Source organism: Ambystoma mexicanum, chromosome 3q (assembly GCF_040938575.1).
Source record: "Ambystoma mexicanum isolate Mex_15411 chromosome 3q, UKY_AmexF1_1, whole genome shotgun sequence".
Classification (NCBI taxonomy): domain Eukaryota; kingdom Metazoa; phylum Chordata; class Amphibia; order Caudata; family Ambystomatidae; genus Ambystoma; species Ambystoma mexicanum.
The window spans coordinates 605,278,186-605,297,590 of NC_090926.1; the positions used below are offsets into that span (position 1 = coordinate 605,278,186).

At 43.7% G+C, this 19,405-nt stretch overlaps 1 protein-coding gene across 5 annotated transcripts in view; it reads left to right on the forward strand.

Moving 5' to 3' along the window:
- The window catches only part of MYH16 (myosin heavy chain 16), a 1,358,245-nt gene that overhangs the window by 1,210,077 nt on the left and 128,763 nt on the right, over positions 1–19,405 (forward strand). For all 5 annotated transcript variants that reach the window (XM_069654472.1, XM_069654473.1, XM_069654475.1 and 2 more), the window contains one exon: positions 12,688–12,824. In XM_069654472.1, the coding sequence (XP_069510573.1) occupies positions 12,688–12,824 (137 nt within the window). The remainder of the gene's footprint in view (positions 1–12,687; positions 12,825–19,405) is intronic.

The following is a 19,405-nucleotide window of genomic DNA, read 5'->3' on the forward strand; positions in this document are numbered from 1 at the left end:
CCTGTCAAGTGTGAAGTACACCAAGGATCCATCCTCCCACCCTTGATCTTCAAACTCTTCATGGAGCCCCTGGGATTCCCTCCTTGACATCCATGACATCCACATCAACCATATCAAATGATACTCAACCCCACCTAAAAATATCTTCCATCAAAGACATCCACAAGCTTAAAGCTTACCTTACCCTGATACAAACATGAACGTCAAGTGCATACCTGAAAATGAAGCCCACCAAAATGTAATATCTCCTACTCTTCAATTACAACGGACACACCTAGATCCTGAACTGACAGTCCACCATAAACTGTAAGGGCTTCACCCCTTGGCTGACACCATGTGTGAAGTGGCATGGGACTCCTCATTTACAACCATCATCCTTTGAAATGCACATAGCAAAATAAAAAATGCTGGATTAGTGTCAACTACCTCTCTTGTGCAAAATCAAGGTGACCTTGTATTTTATTTTGGAGGATTTGTTTATATTTGAAGAACAGAGATGTCAACTTCAACCAGAAATGACTGACAATAACACATTTACAGATGGTAGAAACAATCTCTGGAAGGATGCTTGTACAATAGCACACGGGTGAGAAAAGTGCAACTCTACTTCTCTGCCCTGAACACTCTCAAGTCCACTCTTGATGGTGCGAAAAGTGAATTCTACCTGACTAATTGGCTCTCACTTCAACATTCAGGGCACCCTAAACTCACTCTTCAATCCTCAATCCTCCCAAATCTATGACTACCAACTCCACAGCTAATGACATAGCTGAACACTTTGCTACAAAGACTTCCCACATTAGAGACTCCCTCCTGACCTTCTGCACACTCCCTGCACCAACATTTTGCACTCTGCCTACTCTACCATCACCCTCCACCTCTATCTCCCACTTTAGTCACATTAATACTGATGAAATGCTATCTCTATTTATGAAAGCTAACCCCTCCTGTGCCCCCATGAGACCCTCTTGCTCCTCAGCTAGTCAAGCCTATTTCCCCTGTAGTAGCATCTCACATCACTGAACTCTTCAACCTGTCCTTCAACTCTGCTTGCTTCCCTCTGTTTTCAAAACAGCCATGGTCATCCCTCTCCAAGCAAGGGGCTAGCCCAAAACTACCAGCTAATGTTTGACCTGTGTCTCTCCTTCTGCACTACTCTAAAGTGCTTGGAAGGGTTGTGTTTTACTGTCTTACCAATTTGGTAGACATCCACAACCTTTGAGACCCCCTACAAGCAAACTGAAAATGCTCTCATGAATGTGTCCATCTTCATCGCCTCTGCTAAGCACTCCAACCTATACTCTATCCTAATTCTCCTTGACCTGTCTGCTGCCTTTGACAATGTTGATCACTCTGATCTCCTTAATACTTTCTTTCTTCTTGGGATTCGAGGTCAAGCCCTTTCCCGGATTGAATCCTACCTTGCACCTCGCCAGTTCTGTCTCCTGCATCAACAACACCTCCCAACTAACTCCTCTAACTGTTTGTGTTCCACAAGGCTATGTCTTGGGCCCGTTCCTCTTTAAACCACTGCTCTCGGGGCACTAATCTTCTCCTTTAGGTTATCATAGCAATTATTTGTGGACGACACCCAAATCTTCTTCTATTTTCCTGAACTCTCCTCTGATCTCGCTATTAACATTTCCAACTGTCTCTCTTTGCACTCTCTGGTGTTAAACTCTACCAAAACAGAGGTGCTCTTCTTCTCAGCCAAAAAATCACTTTCATCTCTTCATCTGCCTATTCAGTACACATAGGACATTCTCCCCTACTCTTCTCAAGCAAGAAACCTCTGTGTCACCTATGACCATTCTCACACCTTCTCTACTTTGATCTCCAAATTAGAACTACAGCTTGCCTCAAACTAGAAAATATTTGGAAAATCAGGTACCTCCTTCCTTCCAACACCCCCAAGTATCTCTTAACCTTTCTTGTATTTTCTAAACTGGACTACTGGTCCAACATCCTCTTTAGTTTCACCAGCATGGTGATGGTACGAGTCACCCCAACTATGTTTTCTGTCCTATAGACAATGGGCCTCATTACGACCCTGGCGATAAGTGGTTAACGGTGCCGTAAAAGGCTGCGGCGCCGTTAACCACTTAGCGCCTTACTACGAGGTCCCTTTGCGGGACCCGACCTGAATGGCTGGTCTAAACCAGCCTTTAAAGTAGGGACCCGCAAAGGGACTCGTGAGATAAGTATGTTACCGCAGTTTGCGGTACCATACTTAATGCCTTCCCCAGTCCCATTGAGCCCTATGGGGCAAAAATGGAAATGGGGAAGGGCCAATGTTCAATGGGGAATTACCGCCCCGCCAACCTTGGAATGGGGTGGTAATTCCCCATTGTACATTGGCGGACATGTTACAATACCGGCACCAACCATGGTGCTAATAGCGCCATGGTTTAGCGCCGGTGTTGTAATGAGGGCCAATATCTTTAACTTTGCTTACAGGACTCTCTTTGAACTCCCTCACTTCACACCTACTTCCTCGTACTGCCCCAGGCTGGATGGCTGAATCTCTGGATTCCTTTCCCCAGAAGACAATACAGTTCAAAAGGGATCTTGTGGGTCCTTTCACCAAGAAGACAACACAGTTCCAAAATGGCCTCAAGGCTCTCTTTTCCTAAGGTGTTGCCAAAACGTACAAGGACTTCGGCTTTCTTCTCCCCCCAAGACGTCAACTTGTCCAACTTGCCAAGTTATAATTAGTTCAATCTCTTAATATTCAAAACCATTTCCAGGTCAACTTTACACTTCTTCTGGTTTCTTGACAGTTCATACAGTTCAGGCAGATTGCTTTCTTCTACTTCATTTCAGCAATCTCTTTCATACACTTGGATTTGCTCTCTGTATGTTTCCTTGGCTTCACAGGTAGGGTATCCCCGGTCCAGGCACAGCTGACGGACCTCACGGTTCACCCATCACAGGTCACACAACCGGTAACCCTAGGCTTTCTTGCCCATAGAACGGATTGGAGTGGATGGAACGGATTGGTGTGTATGGAACGGATTGGAGTGGATGGAACGGATTGGAGTGCATGGAACGGTTTGGAGTGCATGGAAGGTTTGAAAGAGCATTGAAAATATGGCTCTGAGTGCCTGAAATGGCCGTAATACATGGAACAGTTCGGAGTACATGGAACGGATGGAGTACATGGAACCATTGGAGTGGGGTCGATCTCAAGCAACTAAGGTAAACCACCATATCACATCTCCACGCTTACTCTCTTCTTAACACCACCACTTAACTAGAACACAGCGATACTATGACACCATTCGGTATAGCTGTTCTCATACCATCATTTGCCTCATACTCCCCAACTAAACACTGCTGGTACACACCCTCCAGCCTAGGCGTTCTCCTCAGGCCTAACGCAGCCAGAATCGGTCTGGATAACAACCTGCCAGAATGAACACATACCCATGATCTCTCAACCACCACACCTACCTTTAAGAAGCAGCTATCACACGAATTCCACATCAGCTGCACACATATCTGGTGCTCACACGCACCTTATGACTCTCGCTATTCTCTCTACTGACTTGAACTTCAGTTCCCAAGGCCGTTCAACCTACCAGCGCCTTGAGACCATACCAATGGTACATAAGGCGCTATATAAATGCAAAGTAACATAACATAACATACAGGTTCCTTTGTAACTAACTACTCCTGTGTTCTGGTTCACATTCACTAGGCTTTCTCCTTGCCAGCCTTGTGCCTTTGCCACAATGTATTTTCCTCTTTGCCAGTCTCTTGACTTACAATATATTCTTTCAAACAGTTCGCTCCTTTGTGCTCGTGCTCTCTTTCCTTCAATGCATTACTCTCACACTATTCAGTAATATTAAATACTTGCATTTCACTGCATTACATAAAATGTGTTCCTTGCTTTCTATATATTGTATGTGTACTTCACACAAACTTATCTTCTGTTCACAAGCTTTTCAAAAGCGTTCATATTCTTGTCAAAAGCTTTATTTTAGTTTAGTATTCAATAGATCTTTACTCTTATTTTTTTGCTCACAGTTCATCTTATTTGTATTGTTTACCACAACCCTTCACTTTGGGTTCACAATACCTTGCATATCTCATTCTGTTCATTCAGCAATTAGTTTTGCCCTGTAACTGCCCCCAGCAGCAGTCTATTTCGAGTGTTCCCTTGTCTTCACTCTGGTTATCTGCTTCCCTCTTCTTCTGCTCCACATGCACATCTCTGTGGTATTGCGAGCCTGCTCGTACTCCTGTCTTCTTTCTGTGGGTTACCGTCAGCTCTGCTCGTTTCCCGCAGACTTTCCCGTAACTTACAGGAATTGGTTTTCTTCCATGCCCTGCAGCTCCTGCTACGAGCACCAGACCAGGGTGGCTCCCAGAACTGTGACCCCCCCTCACAGCCCACCGAGGCCTCAGCACCACAGTCTCTCCAGGGAACTTGCCGATGTCCTGTTTTCCCAGCAGGACCCTCCTCGGCAGCCTCCTTCTCCACAGGCTCTCTCCCACTCCAGGCCCGCAATGCTCGGCCCAGCTTCCCTCCTGTTGGTCTCTTTCCTGCTGGACTCTCCACCTTTTATACACCTGCAACCATTTAACAGGTTGCGGATGTGAGTCCTCAAGCCCAATTGCATGACTATAGTTAGTAGAGTTCTCTGAACATGCCTGACCCTCACAACAGTCTTCAGGCTTCGTCCTCGTCTCAGTACCAGAATGGAGAAATGACATGTTAGTGTGTACCACTCCTAGTCGCCTCTTTCTCATCCCAGTACTATAGGGGTATGAATGAAGGGAAATGAGGGGAAGTGATTGAGAACAGCCTATAAAGGCAGGGGATGGGTGAGGTAGAATATTACAAGGAAAAGGGGGATACCATGTCTCACCTGTGGACCTCCTCTTCTTCACCCTCTTCTTAGTGTCCCTAGATTGATAGTGTCTTCTGGTGTTCTCCTGGACAAAGGGAAAAGGGTAACAATATCCCATAAATGTGGCTGGAACGGAGTGTTCATCAAGGAATGTAAATGGGGCATACTGCATCTCACCCAAGGGCATCCCCCCACCATTCCCCAAGTCTCCCCTAACCAGGTTATCCTCCATTGCATCTCCACCCCCAGTGTCGAGATCCAAGAGCGATGGCCCTTCCCTGGCCACCTGAGCAGAGGGTGTTGGGGAGAAGGAAGTGAGAACGCCCTCAGGTTCCTCACAATGTCCACTTACGTATTGTCCCCGGTGACTGTTCCATTTACTCTTCTCCAGGACCTGGTCAGAATGTCCCTCAAACTCACCCCATTGGAAGAATCTCACTGCTTCCAATCAAATCTGTTTTCTTATATATTGTGCATTCGAGTTTATTCTGATACAATTATCCAAAAAATTGTGCACAACATTACGGGCATAACATTGTCAAAGCACTATATTCGATAACAAACAGATTTACATGAATAAATAAATAGTAAATTGATACATTTATTATTAAATTGTATTTAATGTGTTATAGTTTACAAGTAAACTTTTCACATTCAATAAGCAAAAATATGTACATTCAATAATTCAACAATTTGTGCAAAACGTAATAGTATCACAATAGTGCATTACAGCTATAATGCGTATATAATGTGAATACGATTACAGTAATACATACAAATATAAATGTAAAATAAGATATAATTTCTACAAGATAAAATGAAATAAAGTAAAATACAAAAGTCAACAGTAATTTTCAGTTGACCAACTTAAAACATATGGATTCCAGAATTACTTCTACTTTCAATCCAGCTAGTTCTTTCTGCAGTGAGCATGTGGAAAAGAAGAATGTATCAGTTTACTGTTATATAGTTATTCCCAGAAGTTGTTCTCCCTTTTGCCAGACATTATATATCGAGATATATACCTTCATGTTGCTTGTGTTGATACATTGTGCCCAAAAAGCCATATCTTTTATGGTATCAAGATTATGTACATATCTCCCATAGTGGGCCTCATCAAAAGTTGGTCGGTAACTCTGGCGCTATTAGCGCCGGCGCTAATAGCCCTACGGCCAAACTAACCGGCGCTATTGGCGCCGGATCACGGGTTTGGCGGAAGGGTTATTGCCCATTCCCCATTGGACCCATTCGGGAATTCCTCATTTCCCATTGGGCCCAATGTGGAAAATTCGTTCTATTACCGCCGGCGGATTTCCCGCCGGCGGTATGAGTGCAAATTTTCGGCGGATTTCTCCCCAGCTGGGAGCTGGGGAGAAATCAGCCAAAGCCCTGATTTGGCAAACCTTTAAATCCGGCAGTAACAGCGCTACCACCGGATTTAAGGGTTACCGCCAAACTCGTGATGAGGCCCAGTGTCTGGTATAAACCTCAGTAAGGCTGGGGCATTCTGACAATACGTGCTTGGCAGTTTCTATGACATCCTTATTCTTACATATCCTACACCATCGATCAGGCCATGGTATGTTGGTAAATGGCACAGTTACTGAAAATACTGGCAGGTGGTTCAATCTGAGTAGTATGATGAATCGTCTGAGTCTTGGGCAAGGGGAGAGATTCAAATACTGCTGAGATTTCTTAAACCTATATAGCAGGTGGGATCCCGACTGGTACTTTTTAGACTGCTCAAGTGAGCATAGTTTTCCAGCCAGTCCTACAATTCAATGCGTCTAACTAGAGCATGTTTCATTTTTACAATATCCTGCCCCCTACTTTGTATCCAACATATCTCTTTGAAAAGTGCCTCCATACTGTTTTTTAGCTGACATGTCGTTGCTTCTTTAAGTGTTTCCTGGTGTAGGGCAAGTAGCAATCTATTGCTGGGATCATTGCACATGTAGATGTACATTTCTCCTCGTTTTTTCAGCACGATAGATTTAAATGATATAAATCCTAGCTCCAACCTACCTCCCAGACTGCAACCATTGGTATGCAGGCTGGGAGGCCCAATATTTTCATCCAGTATTTGCCCTCTATGGTCTCCAGCCATTTTAGACATATAGATAGTAGTGATTCCAGACCATAGGTTATCATTGGAGCTAGTACCTGATTATTTAGCTGACAGGCAGCCCAATGTATCTCTATATCCCCATATTTAAGGGAAAAACGATACACCATGGCAGCCATCTGGGCAGCTTTAATGATATGCGCTTGTTTACAAGCAGGAAAACTACCTTTGTCATTCAGTTCAATTCCCAGATATTTATACATAGGCGTATAAGGGATCTTTAGCTCTTTTATCAACAGCTTGGTGCGGGCAATTTTCCTATTAGTATAAACCATGAGTTGGGTTTTATCACGATTTATAATTAAACCATTAGCCTCAGCAAACAACCACAGTGCCTCCATTGATCTACGCAGGCCACTGAAATATGGTCAAGTATTACTAAGTCGTCTGCATAGGCCAGGACTGGGCAGTGTACAGAGCCTATAATAGGCGGGCAATTGTGTACAGACTTTATCGCGATTGGCAAATCATACACAAACCGATTGTATCCTAAAGGGGCTGTGACACAACCCTGTTTAACCCCTTTTTTGTTTATGTATTTAGTCATGTTCCCTTGTGTATCTAGTTTCAGGGAAGCGCTGGTATTATGGTGAATTTGCCTGAGATAGTATAAAAGGACATCAGGGCAGCCCACTAGCTTAAGCGTAGCCCAAAGCTTTTCTCTGGGTATAAGGTCAAACGCAACCTTGAAGTCTCCCAAAAGGAGCATACAGTGGTGGTTTACCTTTCAATCTGGCTCTAGTGCGAGGTATATCCATGAGAGCCAAGTTATGGGCTGTGGAATACCCTCGTCTAAAGCCAGAGTGAAAATGACACAGCAGCTTCGACTTTTCCACCCATACCTGTAATGCATCCAACAATATTGATGCAAACAGCTTGCCCGTGCAGTCGAGCATGGACAGCAGTCTATAGTTGCCAGGATCCATCCTGTCTCCCTTCTTAAAGATAGGGATCAGGATGGCAGTTTGCCATGTCGGAGGTATGTTGTCATCAACACCTTTTCAAATAGTATTTTAGTAAACCAGCCAAGAATTCGGGTTGGCTCTTTAATGTTGCATTTGCCAGCCCATTTAGACCAGGTGCCCTAGACGATTTAAGTCTCTGGATCTTTGATAGTATTATTTCGTGGGATACTCTGAATGGAGGTTTAGTTGGCATGAGCCTTTTCACAAGCTTATCATTATTAACAGGAGAATTACGGCTTTCCAAATAATTTTCCCATTGCTGTACACCTATCAGATTAATTATATGAGTTTTACGTTTACTCCTTGCCTCCCCCAGGAGGGCCCAGATGTTTCTAGTGTTTTTGGTACATATTACTTGGACCGTTTTTTGCCAGTTGCTAAGCTTATCCAAGTATCTTTTCCCTTTAATACGGGCTCTATACTTCTTTTTAATTGCTAGGCAAATAGCAAAAAGATCCTTGGGCAGAAGGCATGCTTTCTTTGCCAATCGAGTTTCAGCTCTTCGATCTCTAATGTATTGGCCAAAAGGCTGAACTTTGCCGTGGTCAGCACCTATATTTCTTGCTGCAACAGAGGCATGCATGGTCGTAAATTGTGAAATCCAATATTCGATGTTGGTCACCGACATAGCTTCAAATACACCAAATTTGGCAATGTTCTCAGGTGACACTGCGATAACCGCCTTGCCCATGTTGGTTTCCGACCATCGTATATGGGATGCTGCATGATTAGATATAATATCACCCATACGTTTAGTATCGCTGGTATTATCATCAATTTCACTCGCAAGAGTAAGCAAGCTATGATCACTCCATATATTCTGATTGATCTTCATGTCCCAAATTATAACAGCAACATCTGGGCTTACAATAATGTAGTCCAGGGTACTCAGGGAATTAGCATTTCTCCATGTATACTTGCCTGGGTAATCACTCATTGTTCTCCCATTTACCACCTCCAGATCCCAAGCTTGGAAAAAACTCAACCAGCATTTTCCCTCTGGATTGATAGCAGTATGGGACATTAGTTCCTAGCTTTTAATACGGGGTTGCTAGACGTCCCCTTGTTCCCAGCTATGTGAGATTTGAAATCTCCCATAATTATTATGGCATTGTTACCCGGCACTAAGCATCACTGTGCCAAGAGTTCATGCATTGCTTCTTGCAAGGGTTCCCTCCAGTCAATAGTATTTTTCCTATTACACCACCACAGCCAGCTTCTATCTCAACTGCTATCATATTGTCTTCACAATTTGTGGTCTTACGGGAAGCTTTAACTTTTTGCGATATGCCAACCACCAATCCCCCGTGTGGTCGACCTTGTAAGCCTTTTTTGGCCATTGATTGAAAAATCTGATACCCATCCAATATCATGGGCGAAGGCAACCACGTTTCCTGAAGGCATAAGCAGGTATTGATAAAAGTAATCAGTAAAGGAAAACTAAAATTATGAATGTTCATTTTGTTCACGTCAGTTCATGTTTGGCCAGCAACATTCTTACTTTAAAAATGCTGGGTACATACCCATGCAGAGCTCAAGGAACAATCATATTTGGTTCAACCATTAAAAACATCAGTTGTCGCCCCAAGACTATCAGTATGGTATGCATCCTTATGTCTTCATTATGTTATGTTAAAAATCGTTTACACTGTACCTGTCAGCAAAGTAGTGGTATTACTACGCTGAGGCTTTTCTGGATAGTGGCGTATTATTCCTCCACCCAGGAAGAGCCAGATGGTGAGCAGTGATGTAAAGAAAAAGGGGGAAAAGGTGAGTGGTGATAGTAGGATAGAAAAAACGATTGGAATGGTGTTTAGGGACTTAATGCAAGTGTGTGTGCTTTTTATAGTAGGAGTGGATGTGTGATCATTGGTAGTGTACCAAACGCAGATTGAGCATAAGTAAAGGATTATGCAAAAATATGCAATTTACTCGACTGGGAATGAGTATGATCATATAACCTGTTGTATTAGTTGGTTCCCACTTTTTGCGTACATTAAGAAAATAAAACCTGCCAGTAATGCTAGGCAATTTCCCGTTTAGGCTGGATTCTAGCACAGTGATTTCAGGCTACCAAGATTATTCCGCACATGGCTGTATCATGGACTCGAGATGTGCTCAAGCGCACACTTGCCCCCCTGTACGCTTCCTGACCAGAATTATTTTTCAATGTCACTGCCAGACAACTAGGAGAGTACTATGTGCATGCTAAACTGCTTGACAGAGATGTCTTAACTAAGATTTGACCCCATAAATGTGAATGCGGGGAACACAAAAAGTGGAATATGGAGAGGAAGAAGGGGTCATCCCGATCCTCCAAGAGTCATAGCAGAGTGCAAAATGTTTATTTATTTATTATATTAATATTCACCCACCTCTTCTTCTCTTCTTTTACCACCTCTTGTTGTTCATTAAACTCATCCTTGCTTTCTTTTACCACCACCTCCTCCTTAATGTTTTCTGACACCTCATCCTTGATTTCCTTTACAACATTCTCCTTACAGAGATGGAATTACCCATATAATTGTATTGATCATTGTATTGATTTAATAAAAATAAAAAAGCCAGGAATTCTACCCCGTTGTGAAATGGCAATATGTCACACTAGGAACCTTACCATGATCAGCAGTAGAAGACCTCATGCTGGCTCTGTTTAGTTCTTGGTCGCGACCTGCGTTTCAGGCTCAGTGCCGGCACAGGCATGTGTTCTTCCACAGTGAATACTAAGAGAGTAATTTTGGGATAAACCTCTAGAAGAAGGAAGGATATGGTTTTTCAACATTTGGTGCACTGCCATGCAATTCAATTACGCTCCATTCTGGGTTCCTATGCCAATCCGATCATCGTGGAGGCCATTGTGACATTTTTATCACAGTTCGAACGGGGCAGATAAAACATTTGCTGTCCTACATTTTCATCAAGACAAGCTCTATTCATCTCAGTTTATTGGTAATACCATCATGATTCCTAAGGAAAGATCTGGAACATTTGGCTAAAGTGGCCATTTTAGGCAGCAGCTCAACACCCCCACCCCCTAGCATCTAACTCTTTATTTATTAGCACCCACTTTCCCTGGTCAAAATCAATGCAAGGGCTATAGACATTGGTTTCCTGCTTTCTCTTCAAAATGAATGATGTTGTTCCACAAATATTATTAAACAGCTGCCTCCTCATTGTGTACCTTTGCATCTAGGTCATTAACACTCACATTTTGAAAGAGAAAAGCCTAGTATTTATTGTCAAACTCTTTTGATGTGTGACTTGTATTGTAAACTAAAAACATTTCTGGATAGGTCTTCACAGAGCTGGTGTTTTTAGTTTGAGCTGTTAGGTGGTATTTAAGCACCACCCACGAGCCAACACTATTGCGTTGAGTACACATAATGCGGGTATTGAATGTGAGGAGGGGCACTCAGCCTGTGGGTGCTGGTTGCTTTTCACCCACCCGTTGAATGCCCATGGCAAACTAATCCTTATAGGGACATTGCCACCCACGTCCTTTCCATCCTGCCTAAAACACATCTTCCTGGGATCTCTTTTGGATAGCTCCATCAAGCTGTGACATTAAACATTGTGCTATGCAGGACAGGCCAGTGTTAATTTTAAGCAGTCTTCTGAGAGTTAGTGCTTTAATTGTAGCTGTAAATGGGCTACTGGAGAAATGATATTATCTTCCTCAAGTTTTGCCTTAATCAACTTGATTTATAAGCATTATGTGGAGCACATTTTCACTGAGGTGTAAAGTGTAAAAGTCTTGCGTAAGACTGTAACACATTTGATGTACTTCATGGCTGATTTTCATTCTTTTGTATGGCCAAGAGGAGGGGTGGATATTCATTTATGATTCTGCTGCAGGCTTGCTGTCTGACATTCTCATGCTGGCCTAAATGCTGTGGGCTTCCATAGGAATCCATTGTAAACACCACTTGCCACACACAAATATCGGGAGGATAGCTCAGGGGCAAAGTGCTTCCCTTGGAAGCAAGACGGCACAGAGCACCACAGGTTCGATCCCTGGGTCTGTGCTTAGAAATTCCTGGGTATTAAGCATGTTACAAATAATATATCATATCATATCATACATTTCAGGTAGCTTTTACTTCATTTGCATGGCGGAGTGCAAAAGTATGGAATGCAAGCCTTTAGTAGTGGCCTGGTAGTGCTTTTGAAAGTTCATGCCAAGTGCCTAACCCATGCTTACACAAAAGATAAAAATGTTAGCATTGTTAGTGCTTGTTTTTAAAGCTGTATTTGGAGTGAATTGTTCTCCCGAAAATCGTGGTGACCCGGCTCACATCAACTACCCTGCTATATTTTCAGGCCTCCACAACAGCAACATATGGAGGAAGAAAGCCTTTCTCTAGGATCTCCAATCCCTTCTGCATTATTGTCTCTCGGTTTAGGCTAGACCTGGAGTGGAGTTTCCTTTCACTGGACCCACCCAATAGCTTGTGCTTTTCTGTTTGTGTTATGTATTAAATTATGTTTTTCACCACAATTGAAAGAATGCCAAAATCCACCTGTCCATTCCATGGACAAGAAATCTTAAAGAGAAGAGACTGTAGATATCTTCTTTCTAAAATGTTGTGTACATACCCACTCAGTGTCAAGGAATTTAACATGAATGAGTTCACCTTTCAACCTTACGAGTGCTATTTCATACAAGCAGCTTTTATTTTATGACATAGATATGTTTTGTTTCACGGATTCATATCACCATTATGTTTTCTTTCGGCAGAGGAGATTGCAGATATAACTGAGCAACTCGGAGAAGGTGGGAAAAGTGTTCATGAACTTCAGAAGTCTAAGAAAAAACTAGAAATGGAAAAAGAAGAGCTGCAAGTTGCCTATGAAGAAGCTGAATCAGCCCTAGAAGTAAGTTCAAACTAAACCTATTCACAGATTTGGACTGGGTCAGCTCATCCATAATGGGCCATCAGGAGATGACCCACCCATTCTAGATGAGCTGCCAGCCCAGCCCATTGAAAACACTAAGCGCTACCTCAGTTTCAGCAAGCAGTTGAGGAAGCACTCATTGGCTGATGAAAACTGTCAAAGGGAAACTTTTTTTCCCTTTGACAGTTTGTGTACCTCAGTTCACATGTCCAATGGGCTATGCAAGGCCAGGGAGATTGTGCTTCTGCAGTCTTACTTGGCACATTGGGGTTGCAGGCTTGGGTACTGCAGTTCTGAATGTGCATAAGGGACCGTCCTGCACGTTCCAGTACACATGCAGGAAGTGCTTCAACTCAGTTAATCTGGGCATGTGAAGAAAACCAGGAGCCCTCCTTGCTTCCTGGTTCCTGTGCATGTTGCACGGGAGCCAGAGAGTCATCATGGGAGCCTGTCTTGAAGGCAGCAGAGTGGTTTCTGGACCGGGGCTAAAGATAAGGAAAAGATAAACATATGTATGCGCTGCATGAGTATGTATATTGTTTGGGTGCACACGTGAAAGAAAGACTGTATGTTGGATGAGTGTGTGTGTGAATGGGCGCTCCAGTGAAAGAGTTATGAATTCTGGGAATGTGTATGGGTTTGCCAGTGAATGTGTATGAGTGTGGAATGCATGCGTATGGTTAGTTGGGTGTGTGCTGGTAAGTGTATCTCTAAATGGGGCCGGGACATTTTTGACTGGGGACCAATGATAATGCAAACATGATCATTGTCATGTGGCTAGACTGGCCTGCTTTGCTGCAGCCAATCTGATTACATTTTCTGACTAAGGCATGCCATTTGTTTATTGGGCATCAAGGTTAAAACACACCTACGTGCTGTTATATGGCTTGACTGTATTGCTGAAGCCAGCCTGGTTATGTTTTCTTACTCTGGCATGGCATTTTTTACTGAACATCAAGGTTAAAGCAAACACGATGAGTGTTTTCATGTAACATAACTGGCCAATGCCCAGCTAATCTGTATATAGTTTCTAACTTTGCCATGGCATATTTTACTGTTCATGCCAACAGGAGTATGTTCTTACATGGTACTACTTGCATGTATCAGTGCACCATGCATGGACATTTATAGACACAGCCATCATGAATATGTTTTTTATACTGGCATATATTGTGAGCAATGTCATCATGAAAATGACTTGAAAAGTACACCTGTGACTTGCATAACATGGATTTTGTCATGCATTACGCAACAAAACTGAATGCAAACTGTGTAGATGTTCAACCCACAATTTTACCTAAAATAGCCTGTAAAATGAAAAATGTTAGCCTGTTTTAAAAAAATAATTCTGAGGAGGACGATAGCCCCCCTCCCCAACCCCTCAAGTCCACCATCTTAGTTGGTTTGTGTACCCTCGTAACGTTCGGTCACAACACATTTTTTTGGGAAAGATGTACACCCCTCCAATTAAAAAAATCACCAGCCACCACTGGATTTGGATGTTGCTGAAAATCAAAGATTTTGCTTGTCAAAATAACAGCATGACCATTGAAAACAGTCCATGCTGTGGAATTTGGCCCTAGTGGAACAAAATGCACTATGATCTAAATGATATATTCATAAAATGGTTGCATTTTACAACATAACATTTGCTTCATTTCATTGCTTCAGCAATTCTGGTTCTGAGAATATTCACTTGGCTAAGGAAATCCTAATATTTTCCTTATCAAACTCCAAGAAGATACTTGAATATTGTATCAAAGAACTCTGTTGTCGATTCAGTGGAAAAATAGCAAGCAGGATAAGGGAAAATATCCTCAAAATGTAGGAAGAAGAATGTATGATTCCAGATTAAAATCAAGGCACCATTGCCCACAGGTGGACTGCAGTACAATTGGTGGTCCCGCCACCACTCCCTACCAGGCTTCCCACGTATGCCCCAACGAGTATGTGTGAGAAGATAGAAGCAACGATGTCAGACCAGCCCACACTTTTCAAGACTCAGTCTGCAGAATGGGACAGACAGCAGTTAACAGTGAGAAAACGCCTGATGCCCCACTGCCCAACTAATCACAGGTCCAGGGGAGTAGGAGACACATAAAATCTGGGGGGGACAGGGGACATCTTGAGGACTGTGTATTATTTCTTTATTTACTTACTTATTGTGTTTTAGTCAAAGAACTCGACTTTTCACAAAATATGAATTAAAATAGCAGTACGTATTAAATTACAACTATCATTGTATAAAACAAGAGAAAAGAAGAAAAGAAAACAGAAGACAATTAAAGGATGCAGCAGCAAAGAACATGTCTTTGTATGTCGCATTTTGGATTTTTCCTCTGACTATGAGTTCATGGTAAGAGAGAGGAAATAACAATTACTTCCAGTGGGCCACAGCTAGGACGCCAGCTCGTTAAGAGGCAGATCACTTGTGGACTCCTGCCAAATAAAGGAGTTGAAGCCTTTTCTACCAACTGCAAGTTGCTACTTTTTTGTGTGGGGCAAGGAGAAGTTTGTGTCTCTTGGAATGGAAAGATGGGGGTTTCAAAGAAAGAGGACATCTTGTTTGTACCTCTGAGTAAGCCCTGTTCTGGGAGTAGAGGGACCAGGTGTGTGATGTTGCTGCTTTGACTGTCCTCCGGTGGGGGGGTACAGCAAACAAGGAGGATGAGTGATCGCAAGCCCACCCCTTATAAGAACTCCCGAGGTCCACGGCCGGATGTGTCGGATGCGGGGAATGCCTAGTAGGTGGGGTGTATGTGGACCCAGGGGGGTTGCCAGAAGGGCAGCCCGCTATGTGGGCTGCCCCTCTAGCGCCCCTGCAAGGGCCGGGCCAGCCTCTAACAATGAGTCTGGTCCCTCTTATTCCATCTCATGCAGGCTTCAGAGCCTAGCCTTTCTTTGTCTTTGTTATTCTGAATGCAGAGCTGGACTCTGTTCCTTTCTCGTTTAACATTTGCTGCAAAGTCTGATCTATTTGATTCTCTCATATGTTACTAGGACGGCAGAGCATGGGTCCTCTGCCCTGTTACATTATTCAAAGAGCCCCTCTGGCTTGTCTTTGCCTCTCCCTTGTCTCACTTATTGCTTGCTTAATACATGCCTCCTTGCTTGAACACTCAACATATTCATCCTAATACAGCAATGGCAGCTGCAGTCTGTCTTAACTTATATTTGTTCTGTGTCTTGAATTGGCCTCTTATTTGCGCTTTTCTGTCTGCAGGGGAAAGGCATTTGCCAGTCACTGCCAGGATGGTTCTACCTGGCCATAAGAGGGCAAAAGCTAGCCAATATTGGAAGAACATGGCATATTATGCCAGAGGCTGGCAACTGCCTTCCTAATGCCTACACAAGAGACACAACTCTTGCCTTTGTTTCTAACAGTAATTCAGTGGATGAAGAAACGGGAGAACACACATATTGCTTATAAATAAAGGGGATGATGTCACACTTGGTTAAGATATTTTGATCACGCCAGGAGCTGATTTCCAGCTGCAATTAAGCGATTACCTTTTAGACTTCTGGCTTTAAATAATGTTAGTATCACCTAAAAAGCACAGAGATTGCTCAACAGGGTTCCTGGAGCACGAGGGGTACCCTACTCATGGGCATGGATGATTGGAGGGCATTCTTGCCCTGGTTTGAAGCCTAGCCCCTACAGCCATGATAGGGGGAGGGGCCTATTACTTTTGGTTGTATGTACCCTTTGAGGGTGGGCAGACATTGCCTCCTTCTTTAGCCCTCTAACAGCTCTGCTTTGAAACTTTATCACACATACCTGTCAGGTGGCATGTAACTCAATGCTACTAATGTTATCAGCCTCAGAAGTCTGGAATCCTTTGCCACATCAACTAGGGTACAGGTTTGCCACCTGAGACTTACCGATGTCTGAGTCGGCATCTGTCGGCCTGTGGGGAAGACACACACAGAAAGAGCAGGGCACAGTGCCCTTGTGGGTTTTCCACACTTCTTCCTCGGGCTGGGCACAATTCACTCCGCAGAGAAAGTGGCACATGCTGGGCAACATTCTCCCAATTTGACAAAGTCACCCAAAGTGCAAAATTGGCCTTTTGAAATACCTCTGTCGACTTATTATTGCGCAATCAACACTGATGGTTTTAAGCACCTGCTTAAGGCGAGATGGCAATTCAGGGCATTTGCCAACGCACTCAAGAAGCACAGGACACCCTCTTACCAGCGACATGCCATGCTCACTCATTCTGATCACGAATTGGCATTTATCTGGTGTCATGTTAAATGTATTTATTTATTTATTAAATGTGTAACATCACGCAAAACCCCCAAGCATCAAAGCGCAAAGTAAACTGCATGGAGTGGACCACTTCCATTGACGCACGTTTTTACTTTTCCGCCACAAAATGGAAGATTTTAGTGTAAAAGGCAGGTGAAATCACATTGCTTTTCCACTTTGGAAGAGTGTAAAGACCTCGCGCAATTAGCGATTGCTGGCGGAATTGACAATGGCTTCCTCTGGACTCCTCTCGCTTTTACCAGGTTTCATTTCCAAGCAGATCCAAGAGGAATCCCTTTCCTTATTTCCAGCAAGAGAATCCATGCTGGCAGTAAGGCTGCATTTGTCTGGTGGAGCGGGAAATGCAAGGGGTCCAGGTGTGTCCTCTTGGCTCCCGAACTCCACCCAGAAAATGCACAAAAATCCGGCCAATTAGAAAAAGCGACAGTAACAGAGATTTCCACCACTTTTTCTGAACCAATTGACCTGGAAAATGCTGTGTTGCATCGGAAGCTGAATGCATTCACTCTGACTATTATCCGACCAGAAGATTAAGCCAGGTGCTGGACACAGGTGTTACATATTCCTGTGCACAATCTGCATTTGGAGAATTAACTAACTGAGCTACCTTAAAAATGATATCTACTCTGGGGCTTTACCGTCTTAACCCCTTAACTGCCATAGGTATTTCCCCCCAGTGCCAAGGCCTTTTTTGGTGATTTCGGTATGTCGCCATTCAATCCCTTGTAACTTCTTTGTTACATGAGATATGTCGGCCAAAGTTGGACCCTTTTTTCCCCCATATGTAGGCAGTTGTAACGCCACCCAGGAATCCTAGTTTGCTGTAGGGGGGGATGAGAGAAAATAACCAAAAAGGAGAACATTTGTTTTTTTTTCAGAAAATGCCAATAAAATGTTGTACAAAGAAGCCTGTGGTGTTTTCCTTGTAAGAGCTAGGAACATATGGCTTGCTGTGCTGGATTCACCATTTTCCAGGCTTTCAAGAACAGATTTAGTGGAAACCCAAATAACATATTTTGATATGCCAATCAGCCATTTTGTGAGAGGTAGGCGATTTTGGCATTTTTTTGTCCAATAGGACATGCGTTGACGGAATGGAAGAAAAGGGTAGGAAAGCTGAATGGGAAGCCAGAAAGGCATAGATTTCTGAAAAGTAGGCAATATTCCAAGTTTAGGAAGGAGTGATTTGCGCAGATCAGGCAACAACTATGTAGGGCAAGATTCCATAGTTTGGGGGAAAATCAGGAAAATGACAGAAAAAAGAATACAATTTCCGCACATTTGCCTCTGGTCACCCACCCAAAAAAACAGCCAACAACACATGGCCTACCTTCCCACATTCCCACAGCTTTCCCGATGAAAACGGTACCTCCCATGTGAGTGTGCACCTACCTGGGTGCAAAGGGAAAAGCCTAAAACACGGGTAACCCCAAGTCTTTTCGCACAGCAGATTTTCAGGAATTTTGCTCATGTGGACAACCTACAGATTTGGGCCTAGGGTGTCGAAGCCACGAAGGAAAACGGGGAACCACATGCATTTCCAAAAAGAAGACACCCATGGCAATCCACAGAGGTCTGACTTGCGTGAATCACCCCATAATCTATGACACACAATCCCTGACAAAGTCTTAAATTTAGTGGAAAAAACAGAATTTTCACTTTGTCTGGGATTGTGGATAATTTATTCTGGGGCAATACATGCAGGGCAGACCTCTGTGGATTCCCACGGGTGTCTTCTTTTCGGAAATGCATGGGGTACTGTGTTTTTCTTCATGGCTTCGACACCCTAGGCCCAAATCTGTGGGTTGTCTCCCCATACCCTTTGGGGGGTAACCAGTGGTTTAGCCTTTTCCCTTTGTGCCCAGGTAGGTGCACCCACACATGTGAGGTACTGTTTACGTCGGGACACCTGTGGGAACCCGGGAAGGTAGGACATGTGGTGTTGGCGGCGTGTTTCGGTGGGTGGCAAGAGGGAAATGTCTGAAAATTGTCTGCCCCTAGGGAAGATGATCACCCATCTGCCCCCAGGGTATTGCCCCCATGCTTTTGGGGTTGGGGGGAGAGGGCAGCTTACATAGAAAGCAGCCCCTCCCCCACTTCAAAAACAGATCCCTGCATGGCCCACCAAACGCATATTCTGGGAGGGATAAATGACATTACACCCCCCCACTTAAAATTGTGGGGGGGATGTGTCCCCCCCATTTCCTACGCCCATGCACAGGTCCACTGTAATTAACCTTTGCAGGTGGAAACTATAGTGCAAGGTTTATAATCCTATGAAAATGTA